The 17697-nt window shown below is 39.3% G+C and overlaps 1 protein-coding gene across 1 annotated transcript in view; it reads left to right on the plus strand.

The window, feature by feature from the left end:
- The window catches only part of si:ch211-136a13.1 (HHIP-like protein 1), a 17647-nt gene extending 199 nt beyond the window's left edge, over positions 1–17448 (plus strand). Inside the window, 15 exon segments of the mRNA XM_034225404.1 lie at positions 136–939; positions 7202–7466; positions 8022–8301; positions 8425–8550; positions 8653–8796; positions 11657–11769; positions 12035–12175; positions 12614–12688; positions 12910–13036; positions 13810–13955; positions 14110–14191; positions 14371–14453; positions 14654–14797; positions 14800–14940; positions 16685–17448. Coding sequence (XP_034081295.1) covers positions 646–939; positions 7202–7466; positions 8022–8301; positions 8425–8550; positions 8653–8796; positions 11657–11769; positions 12035–12175; positions 12614–12688; positions 12910–13036; positions 13810–13955; positions 14110–14191; positions 14371–14453; positions 14654–14797; positions 14800–14940; positions 16685–17448 — 2925 coding nt within the window. The 5' untranslated portion in view covers positions 136–645.
- Positions 17449–17697: the final 249 nt, after the last annotated feature.

The following is a 17697-nucleotide window of genomic DNA, read 5'->3' on the forward strand; positions in this document are numbered from 1 at the left end:
TTTTCTTTGAGGGTTGCTGAGCATCCAGAAAGTAACTTATCTTTTTCAGAAATGGTCATATGATGGACATTAAGATGTTGTAACTTGAAGACTTGGACACTTTCTTTTTTGAAGAACTTGTGTTGTGATCTACAGGTATTTTTGCAGATACTACTGACAAGGATTGAATCTCTCCACCAACCAGACTTTGGGACATTGCTTCTACCAACCTGCACACACATCCTGGACATCTGCATTCAATCAAATGCATTTACTGGAACTGGATCAGTTTGAGCTTACTTTGCACACATCCAAATGTGCAGCTTGCCATATACTATCTGGGTTCTGCGAAGTGTACATGTCAACTTGCAGGCAGGTGTGATGCTGGGTCAGTGTGTTTGATCGCCTATAGAAACACACACGGATGCATCTGCAGAGACCAGGACATCAAATGAGGACATCCAATCCTTTCAGAAAAAATCATTTTGAGTCTCAGCCCTGTGCTTGACAGATGCTGCTGGAGATTTAACATGTGCATTGTTTTAGAACAATGCTCTCCTCTTCTCACACATTGTAGTGAAATATCACACCCAAGCTGCTTTGATTTACTGCATAATTGGGTCAAGAGCCAATTTATCCTAATCTGAAAGACAGTATCTTCAAACCATGGCCCTACAGACCTGTAATTTGCATCACTCCTTGGTTTCTCACCTCCTTCCCTTTGTCCTGCTGTTACTTCTCCATGCCTGGGGAGGGTGCTGTCACCCCCAGTGTTTGGATTACAAGCCTCCGTTTGAGCCCCGACAGCCACTGGTCTTCTGTAAAGAGTATAGCAAGTTTGGATGCTGCGATCTGGAAAAAGATGGAGAAATATCAGCCAAGTTTTACACCATCATGGAAAACTTTGACCATTCAGGTTATGAAGCCTGTGGCAGGTACATACGCAGCATCCTCTGCCAGGTAAGCAAAACATGTAAACAATCATATCATTATTAATATGTTTGATAATGTGTCCAAAGGATTATTTTGGTATGATTTGAATTATGTTGTAATTGATTTAATTTGTGACATAAACTATACTTCTTTACTGTAAACACACACCTGTCACATGCTAAAGTCATTACCGAAGTAAAACCCACATTAATCTTTCCACCATGGGTTAGTGTAGCTACTGACTTTAATATACACGTTTTTGTGATACTAAATCATTATATCCTGCATGTAAGGATTACATTTGTCTGACTGAGGATGTTTGCTGTCCCTACTTTGAAACCTGGATTTAGTGTCCAAGGTATTGCACCAAGATGTCTTAAAGAAACAGTGTGCATATTTTTAGTCGTTTATTTAAAGCATTTTCCTCTGGTTTAGTTTCTCAGGTAATAATATTGCCACTCATATTTAAAATGGGAACCAAAGAGCCACCAAGCTTGTCTCAAACACAAGGTTCTGTCTCACTCCAAAGGATATTGTGGTGTGGTTAACATCTGTTGGAAAGCACTTACTCATGCTTAGAGAGTTAAACCACATTCTTAACTATTGGTTATGTGTTCTTGGGTGAACCTAAACAAGTCAAATAAAGCTGTGCAATAAACTTTTAAACTTCATTTGAGATAAAGACCATAAACTCACCATGTGATAAGAACATAACTAAATCCAAATGGAAACCTTTGAGGCAGAACCTCAATTGAACTTTGGACACATTGGCACAGATGTTCAAATGTTGACTGGACTCACTGGTTTTCTCATGTGTGCATCATACTGTATGCAGTAAATCCTCAAAGAGAGTATGCTGACCAATTCCCAGTCTTTTTTTAGTGTCTTCTCTTACACAAGATGGACTAAATCAGAATGACTTCATGGAAAAAGTTGTACCACCAATTAAACGCCACATTTACTCAACCTTTTTTTACTCCACAAAATTCCCTTGAAGATCCTCACAAACTGGAATAACCTTAGCTGTCTTGAATTGTGGAGGGGAACCTGAATCAACCTTAATTATATAAACATCTTCATGATTGGTGGATGAAAACAAAATAAAACTTTACATTTCTTTATAAATTTACATTGATTGCATTACTTTTCCATTTAAAGCAATGACACTGCATAAGCTCAACAAGACATTTTCAGACTTAATGTTATTGTGATAATGGTGTTAAACTGCAGTAGAAGTAGACAGTATACTCTAACTTCCAACGAGGAGGACGAAGGCATATGTTAAGATCACTTTGTTTTTAATTATTTTCTGAGCTTGCTAATCTTAAACAACTTCCTCCTCTCTTTCACTGGCAGACTGAGCCTTGAAGCCAGTCCCACACTGATTGCATAATTACAGTAGGTGCTGACTTTGCAGCACAGACTCTAACTTTGTGCAGATGGTGAGTGCAAATTGAATGATAGCTGCAACACAAATCTGTCTCGGCTCATTAACCTCTTCTTTAAATCCTTATTAGGAGAAAGCCAAAGAAAACGGTCTGTGGGCTCTCCCAAAAATAAAACCTTTATATTAAGGCCAAAACAAAAGAAAAAAAAAAACTTCCTGGAAGTTTAATTCATCATGCACTATGTTAAGACAGTGACAAATCCTCTGACTCTTAAAATATAGGTTTCTACCATTCTGGTAATTATAGCCCAGTGTGGTTCTTTCCAAGCAGGGTAAACGTTCTAAAGACAGCGCTGCAATGCACGTACAACTTTCAACAAGACATATAGTAGCAGTGAGATGTAAGTCTGTATATAGAGTCCTTAACAAAGTAAATATGAACATCTGAGACAGGGGTTACAAACAACATTACACACAGACCTACTTTTAGAAAGCACAAATTATACGGTTACTTAGCATTAGAATTCATTTATAAAATTCTTAAAGAAGCACAATTATTATAATAGAAAACAAAAGTGTTTTGGTTACAAACTTTTTCTGTTTTTTTATTATTTCAGTCTTTTGACGTGGTTATTCAATTAAAGTGGATAATAGCACCAAACTGGGCGTTTGTTAAGTCTTTAAATTATGAATATTTGTATTGTCTTTAACTCTTTTCTAAAAAATAAATCTACTTAAGAGCCTGACTCAGACACACTCTGTGGTTTTCAGCTCCAAGGGTTGCAGTTTGAGGTAAAAGATTCCCTGGAGGTGCTGAGATTGCCTCTCTGCCAGGGTACTCAGAGTAAACCCACCACACTGAGGCCCTCTGTTCTCCATGCACTGCAGGAGCATCCTAGCACTGATACCAATAAGACAGTAGAGAGAGAGAGAGAGAGAGAGACACACACAGGCTGATAGACAGGTTTGTGTGTGTGTGTGTGTGTGTGTGTGTGTGTATGTATGTGTGTATGTGTGTGTGTGTGTGTGTGTGTGTGTGTGTGTGTGTGTGTGTGTGTGTGTGTGTGTGTGTGTGTGTGTGTGTGTGTGTGTGTGTGTGTGTGTGTGTGTGTGTATGTGTATGTGTATGTGTATATGTATATGTGTTGTTTTTGTGGGAGACAGGAGGGAGATTGTCATCTTCCCCCAGCTGAAACAAACAATCATTTCCTCCTCCGGCCCGGGGTACAGGATATATCAAATTCCTGCAAGAGAGAGAAGGGATGGAAAAGAAAAAAGAGTGAGAGAGATTAAATCAGTCAAAATAGATCGGTAAACTCTTTGAAAACAGGAAGACAGAAGTTGAAAAGTTCAATTATTTAGAGCAACTGTTTTAGAATAATGTGTTTTTGTGTCTGTGTCTGGTCATTCAATAATTGAATTGAAAAGCCATTTCAAGCATTTAGTGAGCACTTAGCATAACAAGACAACACTGAATTAATTGTTTCCCCAGTTGCATTTTTAATAAGCAGTGTTTCTGCATCTTTTAGACTCTTGTCTCCAATGACAGCTGAAGAAAACTGCAGATGTTCAAGTTTCCAAACAGCATGTGAGAGCCCCATACCACAACAAATCCCCAACACACAGAAATGCAGTATCCATAGTAACTGACCCCAACTATAATTTAATCTACTTGAACCGGGTCATTTTTGTAGGAAAGTTGAGGCACAAGTACCTCTCTTCCATTTGTTTTCCATCTCCCTTTTCTTTGAACCTTACTTTCTCTATGGGGGTCCATGTTCACACATTTACTGGCCATCTGTTTGCCATGACTCCTCTCTCTGTCTCTCAAACCACAATTTGGACATTAAAGTCGACCTATCATGCTGTATTTGAAACATATATTGTAGGGCCATACCTATTTAAAACATGTCTGTGAAGTTTTTTTTTCAAAATACCAAACAGATCATGCATTTTAGCCATGCCTCATTTCGCTCTATTTGCTCTTTTCCAGCCCTGTTTTTGCAAGGGCTGATTCTGCTTTTGTGGCAGACTACAGCGCCACTTACAGGCCTGGCATATGTACTACAGCGTCTCCAGCGCTTTCGAACGGTCTCTCATTCCCCTGATAGGTGGAGAGTTGCCCATATAGGCGGAGCACCCCTTTTCTGACGTCAGAAAAATTCAAATAATAATCAGCTCCGTTGCAGCCCCGTTTTTAGAGATTTGGGTATGGAGGAAAAGAGAGAGGGTTGTGTTTTCTGACACTTGGTGAGTTCCCTGACACACCGGGGACACATATTCATGTATAAAAGACGTACAAAAGTGCATTTTGCATGATAGGTCCCCTTTAAAGTGCTGTATGGAGTCAGTAAGGCAAGAAGACAAAATAAAGGCTTTTATTTCCAGCTTAAGTCTGAAATTCAGTTTATTCTTAACTGTACAGCGTAAACAACAAATGATGGTAGTTTGAAGAGGCTGCATTGTTAGGGAACAGCTGTTAACACTTACATAGATGCATTTATCCTACCCTATGATAGTAGGATACAAAATAAGACTCAGAACAAAGGCTGTCTGTTTAATTTCAGAGGGTCAAACAGGCGAAGTACAGACACTGCAGAGCAATGTGACCAGTGCCTTCTTGTTTCCCAGGAAGGCTCTGATCTCTGCCCAGCAAAGCGCTTTTATGTTATTTAACAAAGAGTCTCTGTTACAGCTAACTTCTCTTCATCTCTTCTTTGGCCAATAATGAAAATCTAATCATTTGTATACCTTTTTTTTTATTTGAGGGGTTCTATGCCATAATCGTAAGGGTTAGGGTGAGGGGCACCAAGAACATTTCTGAAAATTAGACTAATGTAAGACTACTAAAATAAATGAATTATCTCAAAAAGTATAAGTAAGTATAGAGAAATAACACATTTTTAATTTTTTTATGTAATCGTTTGGCAGGGACAATGCACAGTAAGGAACACTTAAAACATTTAAATGTGTCAAGCGTAACAGTGCCAGATTTAGCTTTGAGCTCATTTCCATCCGCAGTCCCTCACATAAAGCATTTAAGAAGTTTACATTTTACAAACATACAGTAGCAAAAACAAAATACATGATATGCAAAAGGTGCAAAAGAGCAAGAGCAGCACACACAAGTATTTATGACATGGTAATACAATATAGCAGATACGACATATAAAGTGCAAGAGAAGATACAAGAGCTACCTAAAGTGCAAGAGGAGATACCCCTGTATTAAAGTGCATTTAGCGGTGATTGCACATCTGTTTGTTTCTCAACCATTCTTTAAGTTGACCTTTGAAGCTATTGAGAGTGGGACAATCCCGTATCTCAGTTGGGAGGCTATTCCACAATGAGCTGCCTTTAATGGAAAGTACATTTTGTCCAAAAGTGGTCCGTCTGCGGTGGACTGCACAGTCTCCTCTGGTTTCTGACCTAGTGCAGCGTCCAGTGTGTTTTTTGCATAACAAACCTTGAGGCACATAGATGGCATGAACGCCACATCTTCTTCCCTGTCAGCCTTTCTATTATATTCATTATTCATAAAATGTCATAGTTAATGGGGAAACTTGACATGCACAAAAAAATAAAAGTGTACATTATTTATAAGCAGAAGATCCAGGTAGAAGCACACACCCACATGCACTGTTAAGAGACAGAGTTTGTCTGTGTAGGTGTATGAATAACGTGTTTGCTTCTTGTGTGTATGCTTTATTGTTTTCATGACTGCACTGTGTGATCTCGGAAGTTAGTTAATACCGGTTAATACATATTCACAAGATTTCTCAGATGAATTTGCATCTAATTACAATATTAGCATGTGGTTACAACTACAAAATAAAGAAGACAATATTTATTTGTTGTCTACATTATCTTTAAAGTGCTCTGAAAACTGAAGCAATCTCGGAAAACTGCTGAATCTTTACTTACCTAAAAGTAAGACACAGCAGCAACTTTTTTGTTCAAGTCTTACAAGTGCTGCTAATAAGAGTATGTCTAAGACCTTCTGATGTGTGCTGAATTATTTACTGTAAACGTTTTGCATTCCCCAGACCAGTTACTTTTTGATACCTAAAAGCCAAATGTATTTGTAAAATAAACTCATCCTTGGGCATTACGCAAACAAAACATGACAGTATTCAAAAGCCTAGGACCGTTTCACCATCAAGTTGTAACCTCTTGTCAACAATGTTATCCTGTCAGTTTGTCAGCATGATTACGGAAAAAAAACGCCTGGCCTGATTTTTAGGAATCTTGGTGGAAAGGTGAAGCATTAGACAAGGAATAAACGTGTTACATTGTGGGGTGTTTCCCAATCATGGTACAAAAACAATTATTATTGTTGTCAACATTGGGAGATATGACAGTTGGACTTCTTCTACGCTCCAGGGTGCTCTTCTAGTTCAGTTGTGTTTTTTTTTACCAGTGATCTCATCTTTTTGTGCTTTGGGCTTCGTTTTTTATGGTGATGATCGGTTAGGAAGATCTGGCTCTGAGTAAAAGAGCACCAGTTGACCACACGATGGTTTGGGTGTCGTGCCTCCGTGTGCATGAAGCTTACCATTCTGGGTGTGGACAGTGTGGTTGTGACTTAATAACTGACTGGACCTTTCCAGGGATTCATTTATACCATACCCTCTCAGACAGCCAGTATATAAGCAGGCCTGACCAGTCATAGTGAGACGGTGAAGAGCTGCAGTGAAATAAGTACACAAATCCTATATTTACGTGATCCATACATATCCTGTACTTTACCTCTGAGGTAAACACATTGGCCTAAAGGAGGGTTAATGAGTGCAGACAAGGATGAAGACCTACGTAGATGGGACCAGAAATATCCAGCAAGACACAGTTACTCAGATACAATTATGAGGGTGTATGTTTGTGTTAAATCCTCTTTCCCCTTGCAGGAGTGTTCTCCATACTCGGCCCACCTGTTCGATGCTGAAGATGCTAACACGCCCATGCGGATGCTGCCTGGCCTCTGCGGGGATTACTGCTCCAGCTACTGGATGCAGTGTCGCTACACGCTCAGCCTCCTTTTGGAGGACTCGGGGAACCCGCAGCAGTTTGCAAACCTGACTGCAACGATAGAAGAAGACCGCAAAAAGTTTTGTGACTATCTGGAGCTGAAGGACAAGCAGTACTGCTATCCTAATGTGTTGACAAATACAGGTATGGGGTAGAAACAGGTTCAGCAGCACACACACACTCACACTGATGAACACTCTTCTGATCTTACTGTGGGGTTGAGTGGAAAAGTGGAAGACATTTTGATTACCCCACTTAAATAAACAGCCAACATGAACAAACAGGTTGTCAGAGACTGAAGACATTGTTTCCACTGGCAGGAACCTGAACTTGCACTTACAGAACAGTCTTGTCATGAATTATGAACAGACATTGCTTCACCTTGTTATCCGGCTCATAAGGATGACAAAACAATGATTGTTTAGACATATTATACAGTATACAGCTGGTTTCCCCATATCCTATGACAACAATCCATTAGATGAAGATGAAGAAAGTTGTATTGTTTTGGTCTACAACTGGCAGTAGTAGGTTTTATATGCGCAGGTTCGATTTGGAATGCAAGATACCAGGTCAACTCTTTTCTATAAGACGCACTTATATTTGGTCCTAAAACCCTTTCCTGTTTTGTGTGCATCTCGTATTCCATTTACTGAATGTTTTTACTCCTTCCTTTCTTATTTACTTTTCTGTCCCTAGAGCTGAATGCTAACCTTGGCTTGGTCCGTGAAGATCCCACGGGATGTCTGGAGCTGTGTTTGCAAGAGGTTGCCAACGGGCTCCGTAACCCTGTGGCCATGATTCACGCAGAAGACGGGACTCATCGATTCTTCGTGGCGGAGCAGCTTGGTTATGTGTGGGTGTATCTGGCCAACGGCTCCAGGATCGACCGGCCTTTCCTTAACCTCACCCATGCCGTCCTCACATCACCGTGGGCAGGAGATGAGAGAGGATTCCTCTGCATAGCCCTACACCCAAGGTTCATACTTCTATTCAAGTTATCTGTGAGGGTTAGGGACATCAACAATGATGGTTTTCATGATTCTCAGTGAAAAAAGGTTGTGAAAAGTATGATCTCTTCTGCTTCCTTTTCTTTGCAAAGGTTTGATGAGGTCAAGAAAGCCTATGTGTACTACTCTGTGTCAGTAAAGAAGGAGGAGAGGATACGTGTCAGCGAATTCACTCTGCTAACAACCGATGACAACCAACTAGATCACTCATCTGAGAGGTAAGGAGAAAAGTCTACAGAAACACAAATGGAGACATATTAGTTATTTTAGAATAATGTTGTAATGGAATATTTGTAAGATCTGGTATTCTACACGTTTAGGACTATTCTTGAGGTGGTAGAGCCAGCATCCAATCACAATGGAGGGCAGCTTCTATTTGGCCGTGACGGGTACCTGTACATCTTCATCGGTGATGGTGGCCGAGCTGGAGACCCATTTGGAAAGTTTGGCAACTCACAGAACAAGTAAGTATACACAAACCAATATAGTAGCTAGAGTGGGTTGACTTTAGTTTTTTCTTAAACTGACGTCAAATTTCCTGAAGTAGCCAACAAAATATGTTTTCATGCTACAACAGCATACCTGAAAACTAGCTTCAAATCTGTGACGTGAGCCTTGGAAAACGTGATAGTAATGGTTTGGAAGATCAATCTTGCAAAATAAACATATCCTTTGATTGCTCTTAGAGGTTGTTAACATTTTATGTGAAATCATGTCAAATTTTGCGAGACACCGTGACATTGTTAAGATGTTGGCTGGATACCAATACCAAAGTCTGGTTAGAACCAGTTCTGCCAAAAAGGAGTTCCCGATAATTCAATTCCAATTAAGTCTAATGAAAAGGAGCAGATTTATGGAGAAAAAACACTTAAAAGCTTTGCAGACTCTCAAGTTGCTCTGTTGTAACTTTAAATTATATATTTTTGTAAGACTGGTTATCGACACTTATGAAAATACCTGTAATTTGAAAATCTTGATTGGCTTAAATGCTACAAATTAGTTTGATTGTGCACACACCAATTATCACAAAGATGCATGGCAGGCCCTGTAGAGCACTTCTTCAATTGGAGCTGCAATAACAAACTTATTGTTCATTAGGGGGATTATTGAGAACTCCATTATGTATATTTTTTAAATAGAAGTGCTCTACACTTTCGGGAGGATTAACAAGGCTGAAAGTTAGCACGCCACCGAAGATTATTGAAGAATTTGCATAAATGAACTGTCCGAAGATCAAGAGTGAAATATATTTCCATTATTGGACTGCATATGTGAAGTAATTGTGGAAAGAATGTAGAGCATTAATTAAGAAAGTACAGTATGTCCATTGTTCTCTTCAGGATTAAGCAATGACAGTAAAGACATTTATTAACCCTTAGATGCATAAGTGGGTCTTTTTGGACCCGGTGAGGTGTTTTCTTGAAGTATCTTTGTAATTACAGTTTTGTGTCATTTCATATTCCAGCTATTCCTTAAAAAACACGTTTTGGATATCATGCCATTCACATTTTAAATGCACATTTTAAGAAATTGTAGTTTTTGTATTACTACCCCAAGCTTCCTTAAGTGGGACAAAAATGACCCGCTTGCATTTTCTATGGAATCCTATGGGAACCTTTGATTCTTCTCACCTGTTGCTGTCAGGAATACATTCACTGTAGACCACACAGACTACATCACAAGTGACACCTCTCTGGAAGATTATTGTACACAGCAAGATTAATACCTGTCAGTATAATAATAATAATATTAATAATAATACTACATTATATTTGTATAGGGCTTTTCAAGGACTCAAAATCGCTTTACAATATGTAAAAAAATGTAATGTACATTTTTTTTCTAAAATTATAAATTGTGAAAAATTAAATATAACATATTTCTAAAGTGAACCAAAATATAATACTAAATATTATACAAGTGATTTTTCTTAACCAAAATGACAAAAATGGCATAAAAACGCATATTATTCTAATACGGGTCCTTTTAGACCCACTTATGAAGAGTGTAGGGTCCAGTCACTCGTGCATCTAAGGGTTAAAGAATAAGCCACAAGCATCTGGTGGCAGTCCACAGACGTCAATGGGAGATGTGGCAAGATGTGTTGATGGCAATGGTGCATGTTAGCTTTATAAATGAGCTTTTGTTGAAGGGACTGCAGGGAATAATGTGTCTTTAGCTATGTTGGTAAACATTACTCTCCTCTCATCAACATGACCTTTGCAGTGTAATTAATTTGATTAATTTCATAGAAAGGCTAGCTGTATCTAAAGGCATTGTTTATTTGTGTGTTTATGTTTATGTATGTGCACATAAGTTTGTGGATGATATTATGTGTGAGTTTTTTTCACTGTTATGAAAGATTAGCCTTGATTGCTACAAGCTACAACTGTCATTCTTCATTATCATTTGATCAACTTTCAGTGGCTTAAATGTTAATTACAGCTAATGGACAACAAAGTTGGAAGGACAGATATTACTGCACAATACTCCAATTACTTAATGCATCATAGTTACACTACATCTACAAGTACTTGGACTATAATAAATTATTAAACAACATTAATGCATTCATGTTAAAAAATACCTTTGTTTTGCTCATAGAGAGGCTAAACTGAATTTAAACCAAGACTAAGAATACAACAGATTAGATCTAAAGCTGGGACATCTTCTGACTTATTTGATCAGTATTGGGTTAATGACACTTTAGGAACCATTTCACAAGGTTTATCTGAGATGCTGACCACTTTTCTCCAGACAGTTATAGCGTAGCTGTTTCTTAGGGGTTTTGTTGACAGGCTCCATTAGCCTTCTGGGAATGAGGGAGCATACAGAGCGCCAAGTCTAATATTGACACTACACGTTACTGTGACCGCCACACATTGGTATGTGGAGAGAGAGAGAGAGAGAGAGAGAGAGAGAGAGGAAAAAGGTGTACAAAAAAAGAGGTGAGAAATAGAAAGAAGGAAAAAAGACGGAGGAGGGATAGTTAGTATAGGAAGTGGAATAGGTTAAAATAAGAGATTTAGCAGATGATTGGACAGAGAGAAATGTGAAGCATTGTAACCAAACACAGTTGGCCTTTACCAGGAAAATAAATGCAATTTTGATATTTCATTGCAGAAAAAAATTGGTTTTTCACAACAAGTAGAAAAGAAAATGAAACAGTGTTAGGTCAAAGATGAAACAAACATTACACAAAACGAACAAAAATTACAGGTAAGGATATATTTGTATCTGCCTTTATTAAAGCACTCACTCATTCCGTCACCTCAGCCTTTCTGAATCCTTTTCATTCTCTCATCTACTTTCTGTTTTGAAAAGATCAACACTCCTCGGGAAGGTGCTGCGTCTTGATGTGGACAACAATGACGATGGCACCCCGTACAGCATCCCCTCTGACAACCCTTTCTTGCACGAGAAAGAAGCTCGACCCGGTAAATCAGCTTACATTTTCTACACATGTTGGATAATGTTATGATATCTCTTCACAGTTAGGATGAATTGAATATTTAAGATTATGGCACAATTCCAAATATTAACTTAGACTATGAAATGTGTGTCTACAGTGGGGCTTCTCTAACTGAGAAATAAAGAAGAATGAACACTGAGAATAAAAATACGCCTTTGGTTTCTGTACTCAGCCTCACAAAGGATGCATGGTATTTGTGTTTACATATAATGTGTTTTCTTCCCGTTCAGAGATTTATGCCTATGGAGTTCGCAACATGTGGCGTTGCTCCATCGACCGAGGTGACCCCACCACAGGCCGAGGCGGAGGCAGGATGTTTTGTGGTGACGTAGGCCAAAACAAATTTGAGGAGGTGGACCTTATTGTAAAAGGTATGATGACTTTAGTTCAAAACACCATCTCTCTTTAAAGAGAGAAATATTTCAATACCTCTAAATTCACGAGCACACTGACAGCGTCTTTATCATATCTCCAAAATAAATGGTTCAATCTTACACTAGATGGCTGTCATTATCTACTCATCCTCATGTCATATAAATCTGTTATCTAAAGACCACACAGACATTGAGTCAGACATTATAGTTTAATGTCAGCCTTCTACCTTACAATTACAGTGAAAGTGATCTGCTTATGTAGAAACCCAAAAGAGCTATGAAATAGTCATCTAATTACAGCCAAACAATACTCTTCTCAGTTAGAAACTTTCTACAGTATATTTACTGCACCGTGAGGCAATTCCATTTTGAAATAATGGTACGGTAGCTGTCTGCCTGCGATGTTGCACTAACTTTGTATGTACATGTTTGAAGGAGGGAACTACGGATGGAGGGCCAAAGAAGGCTTCAGCTGCTACGATCGCAAACTCTGTCTAAACTCCTCGCTAGGTGAGGACGCTCTCCTGGCTGCTGCCATGCACTTTTTACAATCTATAATGATGAGGATGATACGTTTCACAATATATATACTGTTAAAGGCTGTGAAAGCTTCTTAACTTTAGGTACATTTAAAAAACACTTACAATTCTTCATGCTTAGTGTGTAGTGGTATTGTCTTCTTGTTATGCTGACAAAGGAAGTTAATGTTTTTATTTTATGTCGATGTCTAGATGACATCCTGCCTATCTTTGCATACCCCCACAAGCTGGGCAAATCAGTGACGGGAGGTTACATCTACAGAGGCTGTCAGATGCCCAACCTCAACGGACTCTACATCTTTGGGGATTTCATGAGTGGGTTAGTGTTTCTGCGTTATTCCATAATATAAACTTCACACATCTTCTTTAGACACATTCTCGCCCTCACTGCAGATACCCAGTGTCCAATTTGTCATAGTGGCCATTACAACATCATCATAATACACAGCCTATTAAAACAGACACATATTTCTTTGTACTGGAAATTGTGGATATTAAGCAAAAACCTTTCAACACGACACTTCAACATCAACCACTACAGTTCAATCAGGAGAGACGTAATGTATGGAATACGTGTTTATTATCGGTCACATTCTATAAATGAAACATAATGATGACAGTTTATAACAAGGGAATGAAATGGTGTTTGGCGATTAGGCCCAGGTTTTGTAGGATATCATTCGGGAAGGGAATGAACCGTTTCCGATTAACCCCCCTGGGTCTAGACACTGGTGATGGTGATAAGTGGTTAGGTCCGGTTGGAAGGGAGGAGGTTAAGCTTGGTCCTGAGTTGGAAGCAGGAGGTGAAGGGGTGGAGGAGGGTTGCGCGTTGGCACCTGGAAGACAGCTGATAGAAAAGGGGAGAGCATATATAGAGGGATTAACAGGTGCGATAATTAGGCTTGTGAACGGAGGGAAGTGATAGGTTGGCGAAGGAGTGGCGCTCCCTGTCATCTAGTGAAGGGAGCGAGTATTGCCATGACGTGCAATACGGAGTGATAGGTCTTCCTGTCTGAACTTGCGCTGAGCTTCATTAAGCATGAAATGCTTGATTTTAAATGTTGAATTGATGTACTGTTTGTTTCTGTTCAGGCGTCTGATGTCTCTGAAGGAGAATGTCGCTTCAGGTGAATGGCAGTACAGAGAGATCTGCATGGGAGGAGACCAGACCTGCAGATTCCCAAAACTCATCAACAGTTATTATAAATACATCATCTCTTTTGCTGAGGATGAAGCAGGTACGTTTAAAAGTTAAAGCAATGTTGAATAACTTGACTGAGCCCCATTTCTTCCCTTTCAATAACTTGTGTTTGCTATTTTCCGTTTGGATTGTCTTTTACTCTCCACCTGTCTCTCTCTCTCTCTCTCTCTTTTCTCTGTCCATCTTTCTAGGTGAACTGTATTTCTTGGCCACTGGAGTGGCGAGTGCCAAGGCCAGAGCAGGAGTCGTCTATAAGATAGTGGATCCTTCCAGGTAGCTAAACATTACAAACAATAGTAGAGCAACAAATACACTTTCATCATACCTGCAGGGGTTTGTGGGGAAGAGGTTTTTAGAGTAGCTGATCTTAGAATAACCTACATTTAAAAAGTTCAAAAGTACTTGTATAGGTTGCATGAGTGACGTTTTGTTCCCCTCTCGTGTCTACATAGGCGAGCAGCACCAGGAAAATGCAGCTTCAAACCTGCTCCTGTTAAGATAAAAGGAAAACTGGTTCACTTCTACCCCAAAGAAGGTAAGGAATGCTTTAAAAAATGAGACAACATTTCCTGGTAACCTTCTGTTGCACATTTAGTTTCTCAATGTGTTTTACATCCAACAAAATGATATTGTTTATTATTATCATTATGTTGTCAATGTGCAACATGTAGAAGTTATGTTTCATAGTCTGAAGCATTTTTTATTACGCTGATCAAATGTATTTTTTGTTTGCAGAGTTCGTAATCAACAAGAAACCAACAACCACACCAATACCAACAACATCCACAAGAAAAGCTACAACAACAACAAAAACACCCCCAAGAAGAAAAACACCAATTATTATTATCAAACCACCAATGCCAACAAGAAAAACAATAAGAAAACAACATTACAGACAACAAGAAAAACACCCCCAACAACAGCACTAAAAACAACATCAAAAACAACAATCAAACCAACAACCGTACCAACAACTGTCCAGAAGGCCATGGAAACAACCCCCGCCCCAACCACACCCACCGGTAGGCCCACTGGTGAACCTGTTCACCTTACCAGCTCCACTGATAACCCAACTACTAGCTCCAATGTTCACACAACCACTAAGGCAACTGGTAAAACTAACCGTAAACCCACCAGTAGACCAGTGCAGGGAGAAGCCACCAGAGTGAAACCAGCTGCTTTCTTCTTCTGTGCTCTACTGTTGCTTTACATTTAACACGCTAATAGCCAAATGACTAAACTCTGTGCAACTGATTTTCATTCAATGATTAATGCTGAGGGATCTTAGTTGCTAAGTGAGATACAGGCAGTATAGTGACTTAACTTTATAAATAAGTTAAATTAAATAAATACATACAAAATAACATGAATAGTTTGGCAGCTAAGTTCAAGTAAGTTTACTTTGAAAATTGATCAGAACCTTTTTTAGGTAGTTTTTGGTCGGTATATAAAAGGTAAAACAAGCAGCTAATACAATATTTTAAAGATGTCTTCTTACATGGTGAAAATAGAAGAGATAAAACAGGTACCAAATAGTGAGGAGAGAAATCGACTACAGTAAAACAGTGAGTGGGCCCTCTTGATACATGCAACAGCAATCTATTTATATTAAATTATTCTATGTTTTTTGTGGAAAATTAATTCAAACATTGTTTATTATATTTGAAAAACTAGATTTTCTGTTTTGCTTATTCTTATATTAACCACTTCTGAGACGCCATAAAAGAATATGCAACATAGGTAGGTAATTATTTAATGCAATTGTGTTCTTTTACATATGGTTATTATCAGTCTTTGCAATTTGCACTGGAAAAGCTGAAAAAAATACGATGCATAAAATGCAAAAAACAAAACAATGCATAAAAGGTTATTATTATAAATCATTGAATGGAAATATTCTGAAACTTGATATAAAATACACCAGTGTTACAGCTTTTAATGATGTTCTGCTAACTGCTAACCGATCATATTTAGGAGGTTTGCCTTTGCTGACGCACAGCGTAGGGACTCAGGTACAGGGCTTTTAGAAAAAGTAGAAACTTGATTTCCTGCTAGCATACGTTTCTTTGGCTGGTACAAGAAACTTGAGCAGAATGGTGCTTATTTTTGTGTTGGGTATTTGGAATACTTTAATTTAAATCAAGTACTTTGGCATTATTTATTTTTAATAAATGGTTCTGCATCAGCTTCAGTTTGGACATTCATCTTTGTGTGTCTGTGTTTATGTCTTTCCTTTGGATAGCATTGCTTTAAATGGCTTGGAGAAATCTGAGATTTGTAACATTCTCAGTTCTAAAACTACCTTCTTGGTGTATTACTAAAAGATATGTTGCAATGTTTCAAAAATAAGCTTATATCATTTTTGGAAACAGTGGGATACAGCTAGGTCTGGCCAAAGTTAACACAATCTAAAGCTCACTAATACATTTGTTATACTGCCTACTCACAGAAACAAAAGTTTGAATATAAATATTTAAAGTTTCACAGGGATTCTTGGTTGGATACATTGACTTCTTTGACACTTTTACCCTTTTGGTCTGGTGGTATGCATATTCTGTTATCTTTGGACGGATCCAGACTAGCTTTCCCCTTTCTGCTAAATTAAGCTTACTGGAATTAACTTAATCATTACCAACATAATGGTATTAATCTTCTCCCCCACTCTTGGCAAGAAAGAAAATAAGCACATTTCCCAAAATGTCAAACAAAGCACAGTGTTAAACTACATATATTCAAATAAAGAGGGTGATTCTGTCTCTCCATCAGGTTATCGCACAACCATCATGACTGCGGCCTTCACTAGGAGTGCTCAAACACCAATCATCCCCACATCTCCAACCAGGAAACACGGGAGACCCCTTCAATACGCTCCTATTACCACCTCCAAACCTTTAACATCAGCACAACCTCCCCCTTCCCCATCCACAACATCCATGAAACGCCCCAAGGTGGCTTTGACCTCTGAGCGCCCGGCAGAGTTGACCACACCACAGCCGCAGTATTGGAGTCTGAAACCCACGACATCAGGATACAAGCCCCAGAGACCGCCGATCAACACAACACCGACCAAAACACAAGAAGAGGGGCTGCGGCTCGGAGAGAAGCTGGAAAACACCGGAGGGGCTAACCAAGTATACAAGAGGACCCGAGGAAGAAGTCGAGGTTCGAAGAGAGGAAGAGGAGGGAGAGGAGGAAGAAAGCTGCGTGCCGGCTCGGTGCGACTGGTGACCACTGATGGATTATCAGATCGAGGCAGACTGGAGATCTTTATCCGTGGGGAGTGGGGGACGGTATGCGATGACCTTTTCACCAGCAAAGCAGGTTCTGTGGTGTGTCGACAGCTCGGCTTCACCACGGCGTTTGCGGTGATGAAGAGGGCTGCCTTGGGGGAAGCGGACCGTAACGTCAGGATCCTGTTGGACGACGTGGAGTGTGAGGGCGGGGAGAGGTCGCTGCTGGAGTGCAAGAGATCCAGGGTGGGGAAACACAACTGCTCACATGGGGAAGATGTAGGGGTGATCTGCGGTTAGCATGGAGGAGAGGAAAGTAGAACAAAGTATAGGAAGGAAAGGAAACAAGGAGGCAGGGGAGGGATGTGTGTTATGTATTGCATACAAGAAGTAACAGGATGAGTATTAGAGTATTAGAAGAGAGTATAAAAGATGACTGCAGACTGCTTTATTTTCAAGCATGAATGTTGGTGAGGTTGGACAGGTTGCTTAAATGTCTATGAATTGTATTTTTTTATACAAATTCATGTTTCATATGTCAGAAGACAT

The sequence above is a fragment of the Gymnodraco acuticeps genome, unplaced genomic scaffold (assembly GCF_902827175.1).
Source record: "Gymnodraco acuticeps unplaced genomic scaffold, fGymAcu1.1, whole genome shotgun sequence".
Lineage (NCBI taxonomy): Eukaryota > Metazoa > Chordata > Actinopteri > Perciformes > Bathydraconidae > Gymnodraco > Gymnodraco acuticeps.